This window comes from Coregonus lavaretus (genome assembly GCF_964263955.1).
Source record: "Coregonus lavaretus genome assembly, chromosome: 16".
In the NCBI taxonomy this organism is placed as follows: domain Eukaryota; kingdom Metazoa; phylum Chordata; class Actinopteri; order Salmoniformes; family Salmonidae; genus Coregonus; species Coregonus lavaretus.
The window spans coordinates 16526448-16543105 of record NC_140003.1 but is presented as its reverse complement, the minus strand read 5'-3'; the positions used below and the strand labels follow the sequence as shown (position 1 = coordinate 16543105).

General features: G+C 43.2%; 1 protein-coding gene across 1 annotated transcript in view; it reads left to right on the top strand.

Annotated features, from left to right (window-relative positions):
* pde11a (phosphodiesterase 11a) overlaps positions 1 to 16025 on the top strand; it is a gene marked incomplete at both ends in the record, with an annotated part of 73256 nt that extends 57231 nt beyond the window's left edge. The window contains 7 exons of the mRNA XM_084179056.1: positions 4510 to 4600; positions 6032 to 6132; positions 6440 to 6517; positions 6611 to 6674; positions 6825 to 6899; positions 12463 to 12546; positions 15801 to 16025. Of these exons, the coding sequence (XP_084035182.1) occupies positions 4510 to 4600; positions 6032 to 6132; positions 6440 to 6517; positions 6611 to 6674; positions 6825 to 6899; positions 12463 to 12546; positions 15801 to 16025 (718 nt within the window). The remainder of the gene's footprint in view (positions 1 to 4509; positions 4601 to 6031; positions 6133 to 6439; positions 6518 to 6610; positions 6675 to 6824; positions 6900 to 12462; positions 12547 to 15800) is intronic.
* Positions 16026 to 16658: the final 633 nt, after the last annotated feature.

Below are 16658 nucleotides of genomic sequence, written 5' to 3'. Positions count from 1 at the left end.
CCCGACCCTAACCCGCAAATATAGAAAATGCGCTGTGCAGTCAGAGATGCCAGAATTGTTTTTTACGGGGGCTGCAGGATAAAATGTTTTAAGCCTAATTTAGATAGGCCTATGCTTCTGCTTATAATTTCCAACATTTTGGTAGTCAACTTGTCTATAATTAGATACATGCAGCTTCTCTTCTGTCATTACTTGTTGCCCTAGAAGAAGACTACATTTCCAAATGACATACTTGAGGTTAAGCTTGAATTACAAGCTGTGAAAACAACCCAACAAGTTTCTGATACGATTTCAGTTCGGCTTGGATGCATATTTTATGTGGTTGAAATACTATCAGCTTTTATTATGCTGATAAAGACACCTTTACAGACGGTCCCTAACCGCGCATTCATTATCTCAAGATGCTGAATGAAATAAATCATATTTCTCCACTCTTATTCCCGAGTAAAAATTTATATTTGGTGTATCATTTTAATGTAAGAAATGCTTAATTCTGCAGGAGTTCATATTATATTAGGCTATGTGAGAGGTTATAGACCAGTGGCGGTCGGTGCCGTTTAAGATGAGGGAGGACAATTCTTTTTTTAATGAGCATAGCCTTATTTATATTACAGCATATTGGATGACTGTCATTCATATTCTATTTACCCAGTTCAATGTAACATCAATAGGTTTAGGCTACTACATGATACTTGAATTTGCCCTATACCCATCATGAGGTTGCTACAACCTAGCCTATGAATGAAAGTTTACAACGTAGGTGCACACAGGTCGAGAGAAATATTTGAGGTGACATACAGTGACACATGGACAGACACAATATCGCCTTGCACTAGTAGAGGCTGGTGACTTGAAAAATTGAGGAGGATGGGAGACCATGACGTTTGTCCATGAAGTTAAACACAGACTGCGCATCTCGCCCACTTGACACATCAAAGTAGCCCAAGAAACGTTCCTGATCATCCACATACCTGTCGATAACTGACAACTGCACGCAGACTAGTGGCACCATAGGTCCCAGAGTGGAGGGGACATTTTTACAACCTGGGACCCTGAGTTTTTTATTATCTGTTAACCTAACCAGGAAAACTCTTTACCCTATAAGGTATGACAGTGATTCATCAGTTGTAAAAAGGTTTTATAAGGGCTATGATGGGACCAGTTTTTCCTAATCAGGTCACATGTTTGTTTTTTTAAGCAGGCAAGGCCAGCAATACAGGCGGCTTGATGAAAGGCTCCCTGTTAACCAGCTATACTTTTGATACCAATTGGTATTGAACGCCCTCACCTTTTCATTCTTCTTCATGAAACTGATCTCAGGCAGAGGTCGACCCTCGGTTTTAATTCGCACCTTTTCCGTGTACCCCAGAGCATGAAAGGGGTTCTTCAACAAAAAGTCAACAACGTTTGCGGTAGCATTGGCGGCGAAAGGTGCACACTCGAGCTGGTAGCTAGCTACTGCTACTTGCTACTGAAGTTAGCAAGGCAAATTTCAATAAATTGCACTAACTGGACACAAAAATAAAGTTATAAAACCAAGAACATTATTTATAATCTACCTCCTCCGTCTCCTGTAATTTGAAGAAACTCATTTGAATTGAATAATATCAAAAAAATGCTCAACTATCCCTTTTCAATCTCCATCCAATAATGTCACCAACTCACCAAGCTTCTCAACACATAGAAGCCCCCCATAATGCTCTGCGTCACAACCCCAATACAACACACTAGGTTCGTTCTCTGATCCTAATCCTATGATTGGATGGACAACATGTCAGTTCATACTAAAAAAGCTTTGATTGGTTGGAGGACGTCCTCCGGAACTGGTCATAATTACCATGTAGGTCTATGGAAGTGGGTGAGGCCTACGAGCCTCCTAGGTTTTGTATTGAAGTCAAGGTACCCAGAGGAGGACAGAAGCTAGCTGTCCTCCAGCTACACCATGGTGCTACCCCAGAGAGTGCTGTTGAAGTTACTAGAGACCTTCATTGCAAAACAGTGTGTTTTAATCAATTATTTGCTGACATATGAATATATTTAGGATAGTGTTATCTAAAAAGGATAACTTCTTTAGTGTTTCACTATTGTTTTTGTTAATGACATTTCACTGAGGAGGATGGTACTACACTTCCTCCTCTGAGGAGCCTCCGCTGCCTTGCACACTCTTGCCTGCATCTAGCTGATCTAGGGTGTAATCATTAGTCCAACAGTTGCAAACGAGAGATTCAGGTATGTTTATCCCCATTTCGTTCCATTTGCTTCCATTTAGGAAACTTTTTTCAACAGAATCGGCGGAATGAATACACCCCTGATCACACGCAAACAGTTCACTTTCATAGCAGCCACATATAAACAGCTCGTTGTATTCTGACCTTTTCCCTTCGCTTTTGGACTTCAGTGCACAACACATCAGCTGTCTGTGACCAGGTGAAAAAACCTTTCCAAGCCAAACCTTCATATCATAACCTTTACACATAGCCTACATTGTTATAATATAATAATAATAATATGCCATTTAGCAGACGCTTTTATCCAAAGCGACTTACAGTCATGCGTGCATACATTTTTTTGTGTATGGGTGGTCCCGGGGATCGAACCCACTACCTTGGCGTTTCAAGCGCCGTGCTCTACCAGCTGAGCTACAGAGGACCCTTGTCACCATATTAGCTAAAGTAACGTCATAATCAACATAGCTAATAGAACTAACACGTTAGTACACCCGCTACAATCATGCAGTACAGTGTACAGCCAGTAATCAGTTTAGCAGTTACACCGGTGGGCCCCGGTGGCAATACATTTGTAAAACCAAAACGCTTACTTTGACTTGGAAGAGTTCCAGTGTTGGATAGTCATAGCCAGCTAGCTAACATAGCATCCCTCTGTTTGAGCCGGGTGTTTGAGTAGGCTAAACTAGCTAGCTGCATTTGCTAGCTTATTAAGTGAAAGTGAAAAAAATTACGAAATCTCTCTCTCGCCATATTTTATGCGCTGCAGTGCTAGCTGGCTGTAGCTTATGTAGTACTAGATTCATTCTCTGATCCTTTGATTGGGTGGACAACGTGTCAGTTCATGCTGCAAGAGCTCTGATAGGTTGGAGGATGTCCTCCGGAAGTTGTCATAATTACTGTGTAAGTCTATGGAAGGGGTTGAGAACTCCTAGGTTTTGTATTCAAGTCAATGTACCCAGAGGAGGACGGAAGATAGCTGTCCTCCGGCTACACCATGGTGCTACCGTACAGACTGCTGTTGAGGCTACTGTAGACCTTCATTACAAAGCAATGTGTTTTAATCTATTATTTGGTGACGTGAATATGTAATGTTTCACTATTTTTATGAAATTCACTGAGAAGGATGGTCCTCCCCTTCCTCCTCTGAGGAGCCTCCACTGTTATGTCCAGATTTCAGTTACTATTCCATATAGTCCATCTGAACAGTACAGTTCCCTTGACTTGCCTTATTTGAAGTCCCTGTCAAATGTGTACAGCGCCTCACACTCATCACACATAACATCTTTCTCAAACATTAGGCTACTGTTCTGGCCCTCCCTTGTCTTTATTTTCGACTCTCCATTTCGCAGCTTTTCTCTAATTGAATTCAACTCCGACATTGGCCTTTTTGCCTTAGTGGATCGACGTTAACTTTTCTGCCCAAGTTTCCAAAAGCATTTGGTAATTGTTGTGTATTTGGCATGCTTACAGTTAGGCCTTAAAGCTTAGGCTTATGCACTAACGCCAGATAAAAATAATGAAAGAAAAACCTCAATGTAGCCTATAGATATGAATTGCACAAGAATGATACATTTATGGATTTTTTATGCATCATTTTCTCTTTATTCAACCCGCCCGCCATTCATCCACACTATATTTCATGACCCTAAACCCCCCCCCCGCCCCGCGGATATAACCGCGGGGACTGCAGGCTATGAGTCAACCCGCCCATCACTAACACACACACACACACACTGTGCTCTGCTAGCCCACCTGCAACAATATGTTACAGACCAGCCCAGCTCAACTAGAGTGGAGAAACAAATTGCATAAGACATAGATAAGAGTCTGTTTAACGAAGCGAGAGAGAGAGAGAGAGAGAGAGAGAGAGAGAGAGAGAGAGAGAGAGAGAGAGACAGAGTGTGTTTAAACACGGCTGGGGTGGAGAGCACAATTAGAGCCGCAGGCAAAACTACTGTTGAATCTAGTGGATCTGCCCACACACCACAGTCACCATCAAGAGCCAATGTGTCATTTTGACCCATTGGCCCAGAATGATTCCAGATGGTGAATACTGAACATTTTCCCTCCACAGACTCTGATATTAGCTTCGCTTGCTGCAATATTGAGCTGTGAGAGCATGTTGACAGTGGTCTGTGGAGTGATTTAGTGAAGAGACTTAGAGAGGTCTCAATGGAGGATCCTCTCTCTTACAGTGTTTTTGTTGTGCTTTGTTGATTTAACTCTCTCCCTCTTTTGATTCCCCTCTTTCTCTTTGTCTTTCTCTCTTTGCCTTTCTCAGGACAGGCTCAGCCTTATCTCTGTTGTATGGAACCTCAGCTACTCTCGAGCACCACCACTTCAACCATGCTGTAATGATCCTGCAGAGTGAGGTGAGGCATATCACTGGACCACCTGTGTCACTACTGACAGACTACAAACATCATTTTGTGCAGGATTACAAAAAGCCACATTCTCAACGCGTCCGTATTTTCCACAGAGAGGCAATCAAAATAGACAAACATCACTCTACCCCCCAAAATCAATGTCATTACTAAAACAATGATTGGTTGAGAGAGACGTTTTAAGCAAGCGACTGATTTTGTGTGGTCAGACAGACAGGTGGTAATTAGCTGTGTTTTCATGGTGTCTGCTGAAACAAGAGTTAGCCAGCAGGGCTCCATTAGACTCGTTATCACGATGCTGACGACACAGTAAGCTGACAAATGTTTGCTGTGAATAGCATAATGGTTTCTGTTGATACAGGGGCTGAATTACTGCCATGGTCATTAGCATATAAATGAACAGTGAGTCTAATTCAAGGGGAAAAGAATGAGCTCACGTATTCAGTCCATCAACCAGCAGGAACCATTCATTAAAACGTAACTTCTTGACGAACGAACGGCACTCCCTCCGCTATCAGTCTCTCTCTCTCAATCTTTCTATTTTCTTCTTATTAAGATAGATTGAGAAAACCCCTCTACGTCTCTGCCATTGTGGTATTGAATATTTCATGGGAACCAATGAACTGAGGATCTGGGCTGGTCTTGCGGTGCTGTGCTGGGGAAAACCTCAGTCTCAGCTGGAGCATGAACAGAGACAATCAGGGGGTCAACCAGTTCAAGAAGCCCATCTCTCTCCACCCCCATATCCCTCCATCTCTCTCTTCTAGGGCATTCCCCTGGTGATGGGCACTTTAAGTGGGACTGGGGTATATTGTATATATGATGGAGAGAGATCTGTTGGAGTGATATAAAAAGGAGAGAGAGTGAGAAGTGGCACTTACTTCTTAAGAGCTTTCCCTCTGATCCCTGATGGTACGTCTTCCTGCCTCTGGCAGATTTGCCTTTGACTCCAGCTCACGCACACACACACACACACACACACACTGAGTGTCACGCTTACACCATCCCCTTTATCAGCACTACACACACTGATGTGACACTCGAGGAATCCCTCTCAAGTCACAGACTAAATGTGCTGACAGCCACAAAGTCATGCTGGAGCTGCTAGTCAGATCATTACACCTTTATTTTGCTCAGGTAGAGATTGGACTAGATTTAGCCACAAAACACTGTTTAGGTTATTTATTCACCTGTTCCGGGTTAAGGAAATCCGCTAAAAAGATTGTGTTCGCTTTGATGAAGTAGACAAAGCCTGGTGCCAGATCTGTTTGTGCTCTTGCTAACTCAAATGCTGTCATTGTTGAGCCAAGAGTGACAGGGAGTTGGCATGATAGCACAAACAGACCAGCACTCAGGCTGAATTAGACAGTGATCCATGACATGTTTTGTGAGCCTCTTCTTCTGTGTGTGTCCTTGCAGGGACACAACATCTTCTCCAACCTGTCGTCCAGAGAATACGGTGACCTCATGCAGCTGTTGAAACAGTCCATCCTGGCCACAGACCTCACTCTATACTTTGAGTATGTACTTTATTGTATCCGGCAGATGGGATTTGATATAAACATATGTGAGGATATCGTCTCATACAACATAAAGCGTAGTGCAGTCATTGTAGTTGTTTTGTCCATATTATAGCTGGTTTCATCTGATTATTGTTTTTACATACAAACTTGATGTACAGGTAAAGAATGCACTGTCTGTATTCTCATGTTCACAGCTCTTGGTTAGATAACAAATATTCTAGTCTGTACTGCCCCCTTGTGGATTGTATATCACTCACACTAGAATGAACAAAATGGACTAGAATTCATCCTTCCTCTCTTTTAGGAACAGGAACACCTTTTTTGAGCTGGTCAACAAAGGTGAATACAACTGGAACGTGAAAGGCCACAGAGACATGTGTAGGTAAGTATATCATTGTGATGTAGAAAACATGGTGTTTTTAGGCGTCGTGGGTGTTTTAGCTGAGGTCACGAATGTCTCACTGAACTCTCTCAGGTCCATGTTGATGACAGCGTGTGACTTGGGGGCCGTCACCAAACCCTGGGAAATATCACGCAAGGTAAAAAAGGACAGGCTATTTCATTCATGCTGCCTGGAAATGTGTATATTAGGATATTCTGAATATTCTCAGGCCTGTCATTTCACTGTATGCCTGTAAAAATCCTTGTATTCTCTCATGCTAATAGTTGTTCTGATGTTCTCCTGTTAGGTGGCAGAGCTGGTCACCAGTGAGTTCTTTGAGCAGGGGGACAGAGAGAGATCTGAACTGAAGCTCACGCCATCTGTGAGTTCATCATCATATGAGCAAATTATCCACTGTTGTTTTTGGCCTAAAGAAAGCCTATGACATAAGCAGGTGTGAAAGTAAGGCGGTACGGTCCGGTACGGCGTCCCGGAAAAATGAATAGTGGGGGTACACTGCGCCGGTAAAACATGAGCCTATCACAATCATTCAAAAAAATGTCAAGAAAACTGTAGGCTTTTACACCATTATTTATCATTACCGCATGTCAGAGGCATGAGAAAGGAGCGAATAGGTTTGAAAACAGGTGGTATAGCCTACGCTCCAAAATGTGATGTGGTTCAACAAGAAGCTTGTGCACACATAGGAGGTCCTGTACCGGGAAGAAATGTAATCTACTTTTACCCCTGGCCATAGGACTTATAGTCTAGACATTGGTCATTTGTTACATAGAGCTTGCATCACACTGTGTGAGAGAGGAGAGTTGTCAGCTAGTACACAGAGTCCCTCTACTGCAGGGTTTCCCAACTGGCGGCTCGCCAAGTTTCCATAGCAAAATTGTTTAATTGTTGGACATAAAAAGACTAAAAACACCAGCAAATCAGCTCCAAATGATTTGAATACTGTTCCAAAGTATTCCCACGTATAATAGAGAGATATACTGTATGTGATCGTATACAAATGTAAGCAAGGTTTGAAATGATTATGTTTTAGTCAAATATTATATCTGTTTGGGCTTCTTACGGTCTACAAATTATATTCCGGCACCCTGACCATCCGCTCAAGAAAAATGATCTAGTTGATGATCCCTGCTCTACAGTGCCTAAAGCAGTCTTTGGACTAGGTTTTTAATCAGGTGGCTCTGTATGTCCTAGAATAATGCTCTTACACAAGCCTGTTACCAAACACTTACAACATCTATTTAACCTCTGCACCTGTCTATAGGTGACAGAAAGAAGTGACAACGACACCTTCCTATAATCACATTGGCTGCCGTGTCCTCCTAACCAGTAGATAACAGGGGCCATAAAATGTATCATAACTCTTCTATGAATGATTTAAAAAATCCTGCAAGATAATCCTAGATAAATATAGATTAAATGTCTTACTTTGGTCAGCCTTGACATGAGTCAACTCATCATTCTACACTGAGTGTACAAAACATTAGGAACACCTTCCTAATATTGAGTTGCACCCCCTTTTGCCCTCAGAACAGCCTCAATGTTGACTCCAATGCTTCCCACAGTTGTGTCAAGTTTGATGGATGTCCTTTAGGTGGTGGACCATTCTTGATACACACAGGAAACTGTTGAGTGAAAAACCCAGTTGCAGTTCTTGACACACTCAAACCAGTGCGCCTGGCACCTACTACCATACCCCGTTCAAAGGCACTTAAATCTTTTGTCTTTCCCATTCAGCCTCTGAATGGAACACATACACAATCCATGTCTCAATTGTCTCAAGGCTTAAAAACCCTTCATCTACACTGATTGAAGTGGATTTAACAGGTGACATCAATAACGGATCATAGCTTTCACCTGGATTCACCTGGTCAGTCTATGTCATGGAAAGAGCAGGTGTTCTTAATGTTTTGTACACTCAGTGTATATTCTACATGTATAAGTACTGTATTCAAAGCCAAAGCACTAAAATAGAAGAATTCCTGGTGTTTTATTTCAGAGCTTTGAAGTCCAAACGGTGCTGCAGGTTCTTAGGGAGTAGAGCAGAGCAGCGTCCGTCTGTAATTACTGCCGGTTGACTAATCACGCCCGGCCACATTGGTTCCCCTCTGAAGTAGCTAGCTAATGCACTAGCCTCAGGTTGCTTTTCAGCCTGTGTCAAACCCTTTAGCGCTGAGCGTGTGTGTGGGTGTTGTGAATTAAATATTCAACTCAATATTCAAGCGTAGCCCAGTAACTATCTGTGAAGCGCAGCCTCTCTCTCTGGAGCCTCAGAAGTTCATGCAGCAAGAGAGGAGACTGAGGCAGAATGGAAAATAGGATCTGGAATGAACTTGTTTGGCATAACGGGAAAGGGTGCATTTTATACATTCAGTTCTACAACAGCACTGACAAACATTGCAGTACTGAAGTGTGCACTGACAAACATTGCAGTACTGAAGTGTACATTCATGTGCTAGGACTAGAAGCCATTCCCCTTTTTTCTCCTACTCTTATTTCCCGACGTGCGAGCCTGTCTTTGTGTAGCCCAAGTTGTACTCTTAAGGAGCCTACCGTTACTCCTTAAGGTCCAAATACTATTTTAACAAACCGAGCGCAATGGTCAATCTAAGCGCTGGCGCTATAGGTTCGGGATGTCTCATAAATGCTATTTTCACAACCACAATTATCAGCGCAGTTGCTGGCGTTGGCGCGAAAGGCCTTGGTTTTGATGAATAAACAAGTTGTGGGTGTGTCACTAGCCAATCAGGACGTGCGCCATGGCTAAATAAGTGGTTGCTTCAAGTTGTGTATATTTACGGTCGTTTATGTATTGCCTTGGAATCAGCTCCAATTCCAATGTTAGTCCATTATAGTTTGTTAAACAGCTCACAGAAACAAAATAACAACATGTATACCTATCCCATCTTTGCTAAATACACTGCTCAAAAAAATAAAGGGAACACTTAAACAACACAATGTAACTCCAAGTCAATCACACTTCTGTGAAATCAAACTGTCCACTTAGGAAGCAACACTGATTGACATTAAATTTCACATGCTGTTGTGCAAATGGAATAGACAACAGGTGGAAATTATAGGCAATTGGCAAGACACCCCCAATAAAGGACTGGTTTTGCAGGTGGTGACCACAGACCACTTCTCAGTTCCTATGCTTCCTGGCTGATGTTTTGGTCACTTTTGAATGCTGGCGGTGCTTTCACTCTAGTGGTAGCATGAGACGGAGTCTACAACCCACACAAGTGGCTCAGGTAGTGCAGCTCATCCAGGATGGCACATCAATGCGAGCTGTGGCAAGAAGGTTTGCTGTGTCTGTCAGCGTAGTGTCCAGAGCATGGAGGCGCTACCAGGAGACAGGCCAGTACATCAGGAGACGTGGAGGAGGCCGTAGGAGGGCAACAACCCAGCAGCAGGACTGCTACCTCCGCCTTTGTGCAAGGAGGAGCAGGAGGAGCACTGCCAGAGCCCTGCAAAATGACCTCCAGCAGGCCACAAATGTGCATGTGTCTGCTCAAACGGTCAGAAACAGACTCCATGAGGGTGGTATGAGGGCCCGACGTCCACAGGTGGGGGTTGTGCTTACAGCCCAACACCGTGCAGGACGTTTGGCATTTGCCAGAGAACACCAAGATTGGCAAATTCGCCACTGGCGCCCTGTGCTCTTCACAGATGAAAGCAGGTTCACACTGAGCACATGTGACAGACGTGACAGAGTCTGGAGACGCCGTGGAGAACGTTCTGCTGCCTACAACATCCTCCAGCATGACTGGTTTGGCGGTGGGTCAGTCATGGTGTGGGGTGGCATTTCTTTGGGGGGCCGCACAGCCCTCCATGTGCTCGCCAGCGGTAGCCTGACTGCCATTAGGTACCGGCCCGCCCGTTCCCCAGACCTGAATCCAATTGAGCACATCTGGGACATCATGTCTCGCTCCATCCACCAACGCCACGTTGCACCACAGACTGTCCAGGAGTTGGCGGATGCTTTAGTCCAGGTCTGGGAGGAGATCCCTCAGGAGACCATCCGCCACCTCATCAGGAGCATGCCCAGACGTTGTAGGGAGGTCATACAGGCACGTGGAGGCCACACACACTACTGAGCCTAATTTTGACTTGTTTTAAGGACATTACATCAAAGTTGGATCAGCCTGTAGTGTGGTTTTCCACTTAAATTTTGAGGGTGACTCCAAATCCAGACCTCCATGGGTTGATAAATTTGATTTCCATTGATAATTTTTGTGTGATTTTGTTGTCAGCACATTCAACTATGTAAAGAAAAGTATTTAATAAGATTATTTCATTCATTCAGATCTAGGATGTGTTATTTTAGTGTTCCCTTTATTTTTTTGAGCAGTGTAGTAGGCCTAGGGTAACGGTAGCCTACCGAGGGCTTGTTTTTTTTTAAATCACAAAAAAAAACAGAACACAAACAATTGATACAGGAAAATAACTTCTAAATACGAGGTTCACCGGTATTCACCGATGTTCTCATCTCTCGTTTCACGATGGGCATGGACACATGTAGCCTACATCATGGAGGGGTTTTTACACACGTTCAAATCATGGCTAAAATAATGTAGGCCTGACTATAACACATAGATAAAAAGGGAATGTCAGCTCACTGTGTTGCTCCTCTCAAACATTATATTTTAATAAAGCTTTGGTGATTAAGATTTATTTTCAAGCGGTCTCACAAGCCAAACACTTTATCGACGGTCTTGACTAGCCTAATTGATTAAATTGGGCAGGACAAAAAGAAAACAGCCTTCATTGAGAGGGGAGGCTATGCATCGTTTTTAATAAAATAAAACGTGAGTGTTTTATGTTTCTTAATACGAAGTATACAGGCACCAAAAGCACATCTTGTCCGATGCGCATATGGGCATTGTGTGTCACGGCTGGATAGGCTGCGTTTCCGCTGTCAAAATTCATGCCATAACCAACTGCGTTACCGCTAAAACCAGCTTTTGGTTGGTCTTAAATATCACTACCAGCGCTGCCTGAAATTAGCACTTTGGATCATGTTTTTAAGGACACACCTCAAATATATCCACCCCTCCCATCTGAGTGCAAGCATGCTGATGTTAGACAGGTAAATTACCGAACCTGGCGTTAGGGCTGGAAAATGCCAGTTCGCCAGTTTTTACATGACGAAATTGCAAACTAATGTGCGTTTGACACTAGCGCCAGAAATAGAGCCATATATGTTATTTTCAGAGGTAGACTGGCTCTGGCAGCCAAAACAGCCAAATACCCTATCTAAACGTGAATCGATTCTCAACTGCGATACGGTTCTAGAAACATAAAAGCCTTTACTTTCATATCACATCAAAATAATTTCACAAATGCAAAATATACACTTACTCTACACTGTTTTAACCGGCTTTATCACAGTTGCAGCTGACAGTATTTTTCAGTGACAACACGTTTCTGGCAGCCTTCTTCCGTTACACACATTTACATTTAAGTCATTTAGCAGACGCTCTTATCCAGAGCGATTTACAAATTGGTGCACACAGGTGTTCGGAGCATACTAAATAGCGAATTAGCACAGGTGGTCCCTCTGTTTTCTGTCTCTCTTCCGTAAACACGCGCTGTAACATGGAGATATGGCCGTTTGGGAACACTAACCCCACAAAGTTGTGTATCAATTTAACCTTTTGTTTTTTGGAAATTATTTCTCACTGATTTGAAAGATAAGGTCCGTATGCTTCCAAAACCGTACCGCAAGCGATGGTGTTAATGTTCAGACCGAGCGTCGGGGCTCTTAACAAAACTCCACCCTACAAAAGACGCCTTCGTCCAATGACTCTTATGTGTAATGTAATGGAACTGAGAGTCATGATCAAGGGCTAGTCTGTGTGTAGGAAGGAAGTGGAACAGACGGTGAAGGAATCATGAGGCTTAAGCGTGTGTTTGTTTTCCAGGCCATTTTTGATCGAAACCGGAAGGACGAGTTGCCGGGCCTGCAGCTGGAGTGGATCGATGGGATCTGTGCTCCGCTTTATGAGGTAATCCTCCGCAATGCCTCCTCAACCTCCCCAAACCCTAGGGGACTCAATCTGTTGCTGGTACTACCACCAAGTACTACTAGCTACATAGCCCTCTCTATAAACATCAGAGGAGGCCTGCCATTGTCCCTAATGACGCCAGCAGGGGAAATGTCACTGCAGTGAACATTCTTTCCTTTTAGAGACATCTCTTAGAAAAATACGATTTTTTTTATTTTTTATCTCTGAAATAACTCCAAGGACATGTTCTATTTGCGAATACTGTACTAGAATGAGGCCTCATTTCCAGATCTTGAGAATGCCAAGCAAACAAATGCATTGAATGAGGGAAGCATTGACGTTAGTGATGATGATGATACAGTATATTACATGCTTAACTCCCTTTCATGCAGGTATAGTGTGCCTCACTGCACAGCACTGAAAGGGGAGAGAGGGAATTAATAGGGAGAGTCAGCTCTGTGCTCTCATTGTGTGCATGTATGCGTGCGTACGTGGGTGTGCGCGAATGAGCCAGGTCATGACGTCTGCGTCAGTGAGTGTGTGTGTGTGGGAGACAGAGGAAGACTGACTGACTGACTGACTTCCAGGGAAGATCAAGGCCACTGATAAAGATAAGGAGAGTTAGAGGCCAAGAGCACAGAGCAAACAGGGAATGCCATACAGTATAAACAGTTGGCAGACATGATTTTTGCCAGATAAACACTGTCCGATTAAAAAACGGTAAATATGTTTTCACATACAGAATATATTTTGATTGACAAACGTAGGGCTACTATATTGTAATATTATGGCAAATATACTTTCAAACGTTAGATTAATTCAGGAACAACTTGTGTTAAAAGCGATGGTAGACTGCCATGTTTTCCCTATAGCTTTGAAAACTCTACATTATTAGAACAAAGGGATTTGCTTTCTGTGTGGCGATGTCTGTCTGTCTTTAGATGCAGACTCACACAATGGCCTGCAAATGCTAATGTTTAGAGAATGCAGATATCCAGCTCACAACCATACCGCCACCAATTAGAGGAGAGAGAGAGGGGAGCAGGAGGAAGTTCAGAGGCGCCAGGGTTTTGTGTCTGTGGGAGGAAGAGAATCTCACTGATCTCCCTCTCCTCGTGCTACTGTGTGGAATATTAATCCTGCGTTATATAACCTCCCATCTTCAAAGCCCACCAGATAACCATGGCTCTCCATCTATATCCCCACTCTTTCTGTCTACTGCACTAGAATACTGATGCTGGAACAAGAAAAATGGGTTTTTAGAAGGAAGGAGAAAGGAAGAGGGAGACATTGGCAGGATCCTAGTTGAAAATCCTCCTCTATTCTCCAGCCATACTAGTCAAACTCAGAGAGATTAAGTTGATCACAGAGTGGGTATGTCCATCCGAGGAACTTGGAGCTATTACAGCAGCACACACAGGGTGTAATGGCAACTCCCTAACAGGAATCAAAGTCTCGGAAGTCTTTACAGAAGCCTCACCATCTGTACATGTAGAGACTGAGTGCTCTAACAACAACCTGCCATGGTGACTAGAGGGGGAGATGGGCCTATGTAGTGTAGGGCCGGGTTCCAAATTGCACCCTATTCCATAGGGCTCTGGTCAAAAGTAGTGCACTACATAGGGAATAGGGTACCATTTGGGACGCACCCTAGTGGTCTAGTAATCGTAGAACTGTATGAATCAATGTGCTTGGAGCTCTCCCAAATTCACAGTGGAAACAAACCATTTGGACTATTTAATATTCACTATGGAATGTTTTGAACATACGGTCACTAGGTTCTAGTTAGAAGTGCAAACTAAAAGCCCTCTGGAAATTATTATGCATAGCATATGAATGAGAGGCCATGTGGAATCTTTTGATCATGTAAATGTAGGCTTGACTTCTGAACTGCACCAAATTAGAAAACAGAACTTCAGTGTACCTCCTCAATTGTTGTGTGAGTTAGTGAGTGCACCCTCTGAATACAAATGCTTTTCAAATCCCCCTAGCTGTTGTAACAGGTTTGACAGTTTCAGGTTTGACAGTTTCAGGCAACAGGCAGTTCCGAAGATCATTTTCTGGCATGAAGATTGTACTGATTTGACTCATAAAACATGTATGGAGACGTTCCATGTGCCAGCCATAACACACACTGGCGAGGATGATGAGATACTGAACAGATTCTCATAGACAATTCTTGTAGCGTTTTATAACATTGTGAGTTATTCCACTCATATATATTAATACTGTATATTGTGTTCTATGTTGTTATGTGTCTTACATGTCCCAATCCATCACCAGATATAAAGTTCCCTATCCGGATATAAAAGTTATGTGAATTGAATTGATAGCATAAATTAAAGTATCCCCTGTTGTCGTGGCAATGTGTACAGTATCTCTTCCTAAATGGTGGCTTTGTGTTTTGTGTCTGTTGTGGAAAGTGTTTGTGTTTTCATATGAAACGTGGGTTAATTATTGTACAATGGAAAGCCAAGTGATTTAGATAACATTTAAAGGAGCTAAATGCAGTGTAAAGAGAACCCCCCACGTCTCTGAGGTAATTCATTAAAGGCTGGATGAAAGGCAATGTGTCACAGTGACTGAATTGTGGTTTACAATTCCACAGAAAAAAATGACACTAGTAACTAATTACAGTCCAGTAAGTCATTTTTTTGTTTATATTAACCCAGTGAGCACTGTCCAACGCTGACATCCATGGACGTTGAAAAGACGTTGACATTTGGTCCGTCCACCCTGGCCTTGAGTTCAACATCCACATATGTCCGGTCTAGACCGGACTTTATTCAGCCCAAACATAGACGTCTATGAGTGGTTCAGACTTGTTCCGGACCGTCCTTGATTTGGCCCAAAAAAAGACGTCTATGATTGGTTCAGATATGGCAAAGTTTGGACAGCACAGTACAGTACAGTACTGTAAAGCACAGCAGAGTGCACAGTAGAGTACAGTTACATTTAATAAAAAGTACAGTAGAGTTCAGTACAGTAGAGTACAGTATAATGTTTTGTATTGTACTGTAACCTACTGTATTTTAGTCTACTGAACTAAACTGTACTGTATGGCACTGTGCTCTACGGCATTGTAATGTTGTTTTTTTGTTGTTGTGAGATGCATATTTTTTGTATGATGAAGAATGTACGAAGTGCAAGATGGTCTTCATTTATCTCACTTCATAACACCCTCTCTCTCTCTTTTTTCCTTCTCCCTTTCTCTTCTCCTTCCCCCTCTCTCTCTCTCTTCTGCCTCTCTCCAGACCTTGGTGAAAATAAACCCCAAGCTCCAGCCAATGGTTGACTTGATCCAGGCTAACAGGGCCAAGTGGGAGGAGCTGAACAAAGAGAGACAACGCAGCCAGAGTGAGTCCAATCCCACAAGCCATTGCAGCAGTGACACCACAGAAACAAGAACTTGTTCTTTGGGCGACACACCTTGCAACACACCTTGCTGTGCAGGTGACCCTCCCAAACCTGCAAGCTAGCTCCTGCTAACCTCTCCAGGCAATATTTCCTCTGCCTCTTAGCTTCTTTACTCTTCAACGCAGCCTGCAGAATAGGCAGTGCAGTGCAGTGCATGCAGAGATTATTGGGCTCTGCTTGCTTTTGCCACTAGAGATGGGCTTTAGACTGTCACCACGGTCAAGGTGTTTCCTGCTCCTTCCACAGCTACTTCCTGTGTGGGAAACCGAGAGAGCTGTGTCTGACATGTTAGTCAGAGCAGCACAGCTAGTTATTCCTCTGACCATTACAAGTGTGAGGAAACTTCAGACCTCTGTGTCAAAATGGCAACCAGTAATAAGGCAGGTTTAGGAGAAAGCTGCAACCTCACTACAAGGTGCATGGAGAGTATGTAGAGAGGACCTAACTGTTGTTTTTCTGTACTGTCATTATGTCATCCCTTGCGTTGCTTTCGATATCTGTTGCTAGAATATTGTTCTTGGGGATTGTGGTTACTCTTTTTTATTTTGTACAGATGGTACATGCAAATGCAGTTGCTGTTTTGGAGTCCTGGAGTTAGCTAGTGTTGAGGGTCAAGGGGTTGGGAACCAGCGGGGCCTGTGGCAAAGCTTGCAATGCAAATCCTTCGCTCCACTCCGCTCCTTGTGCCTTGTTTA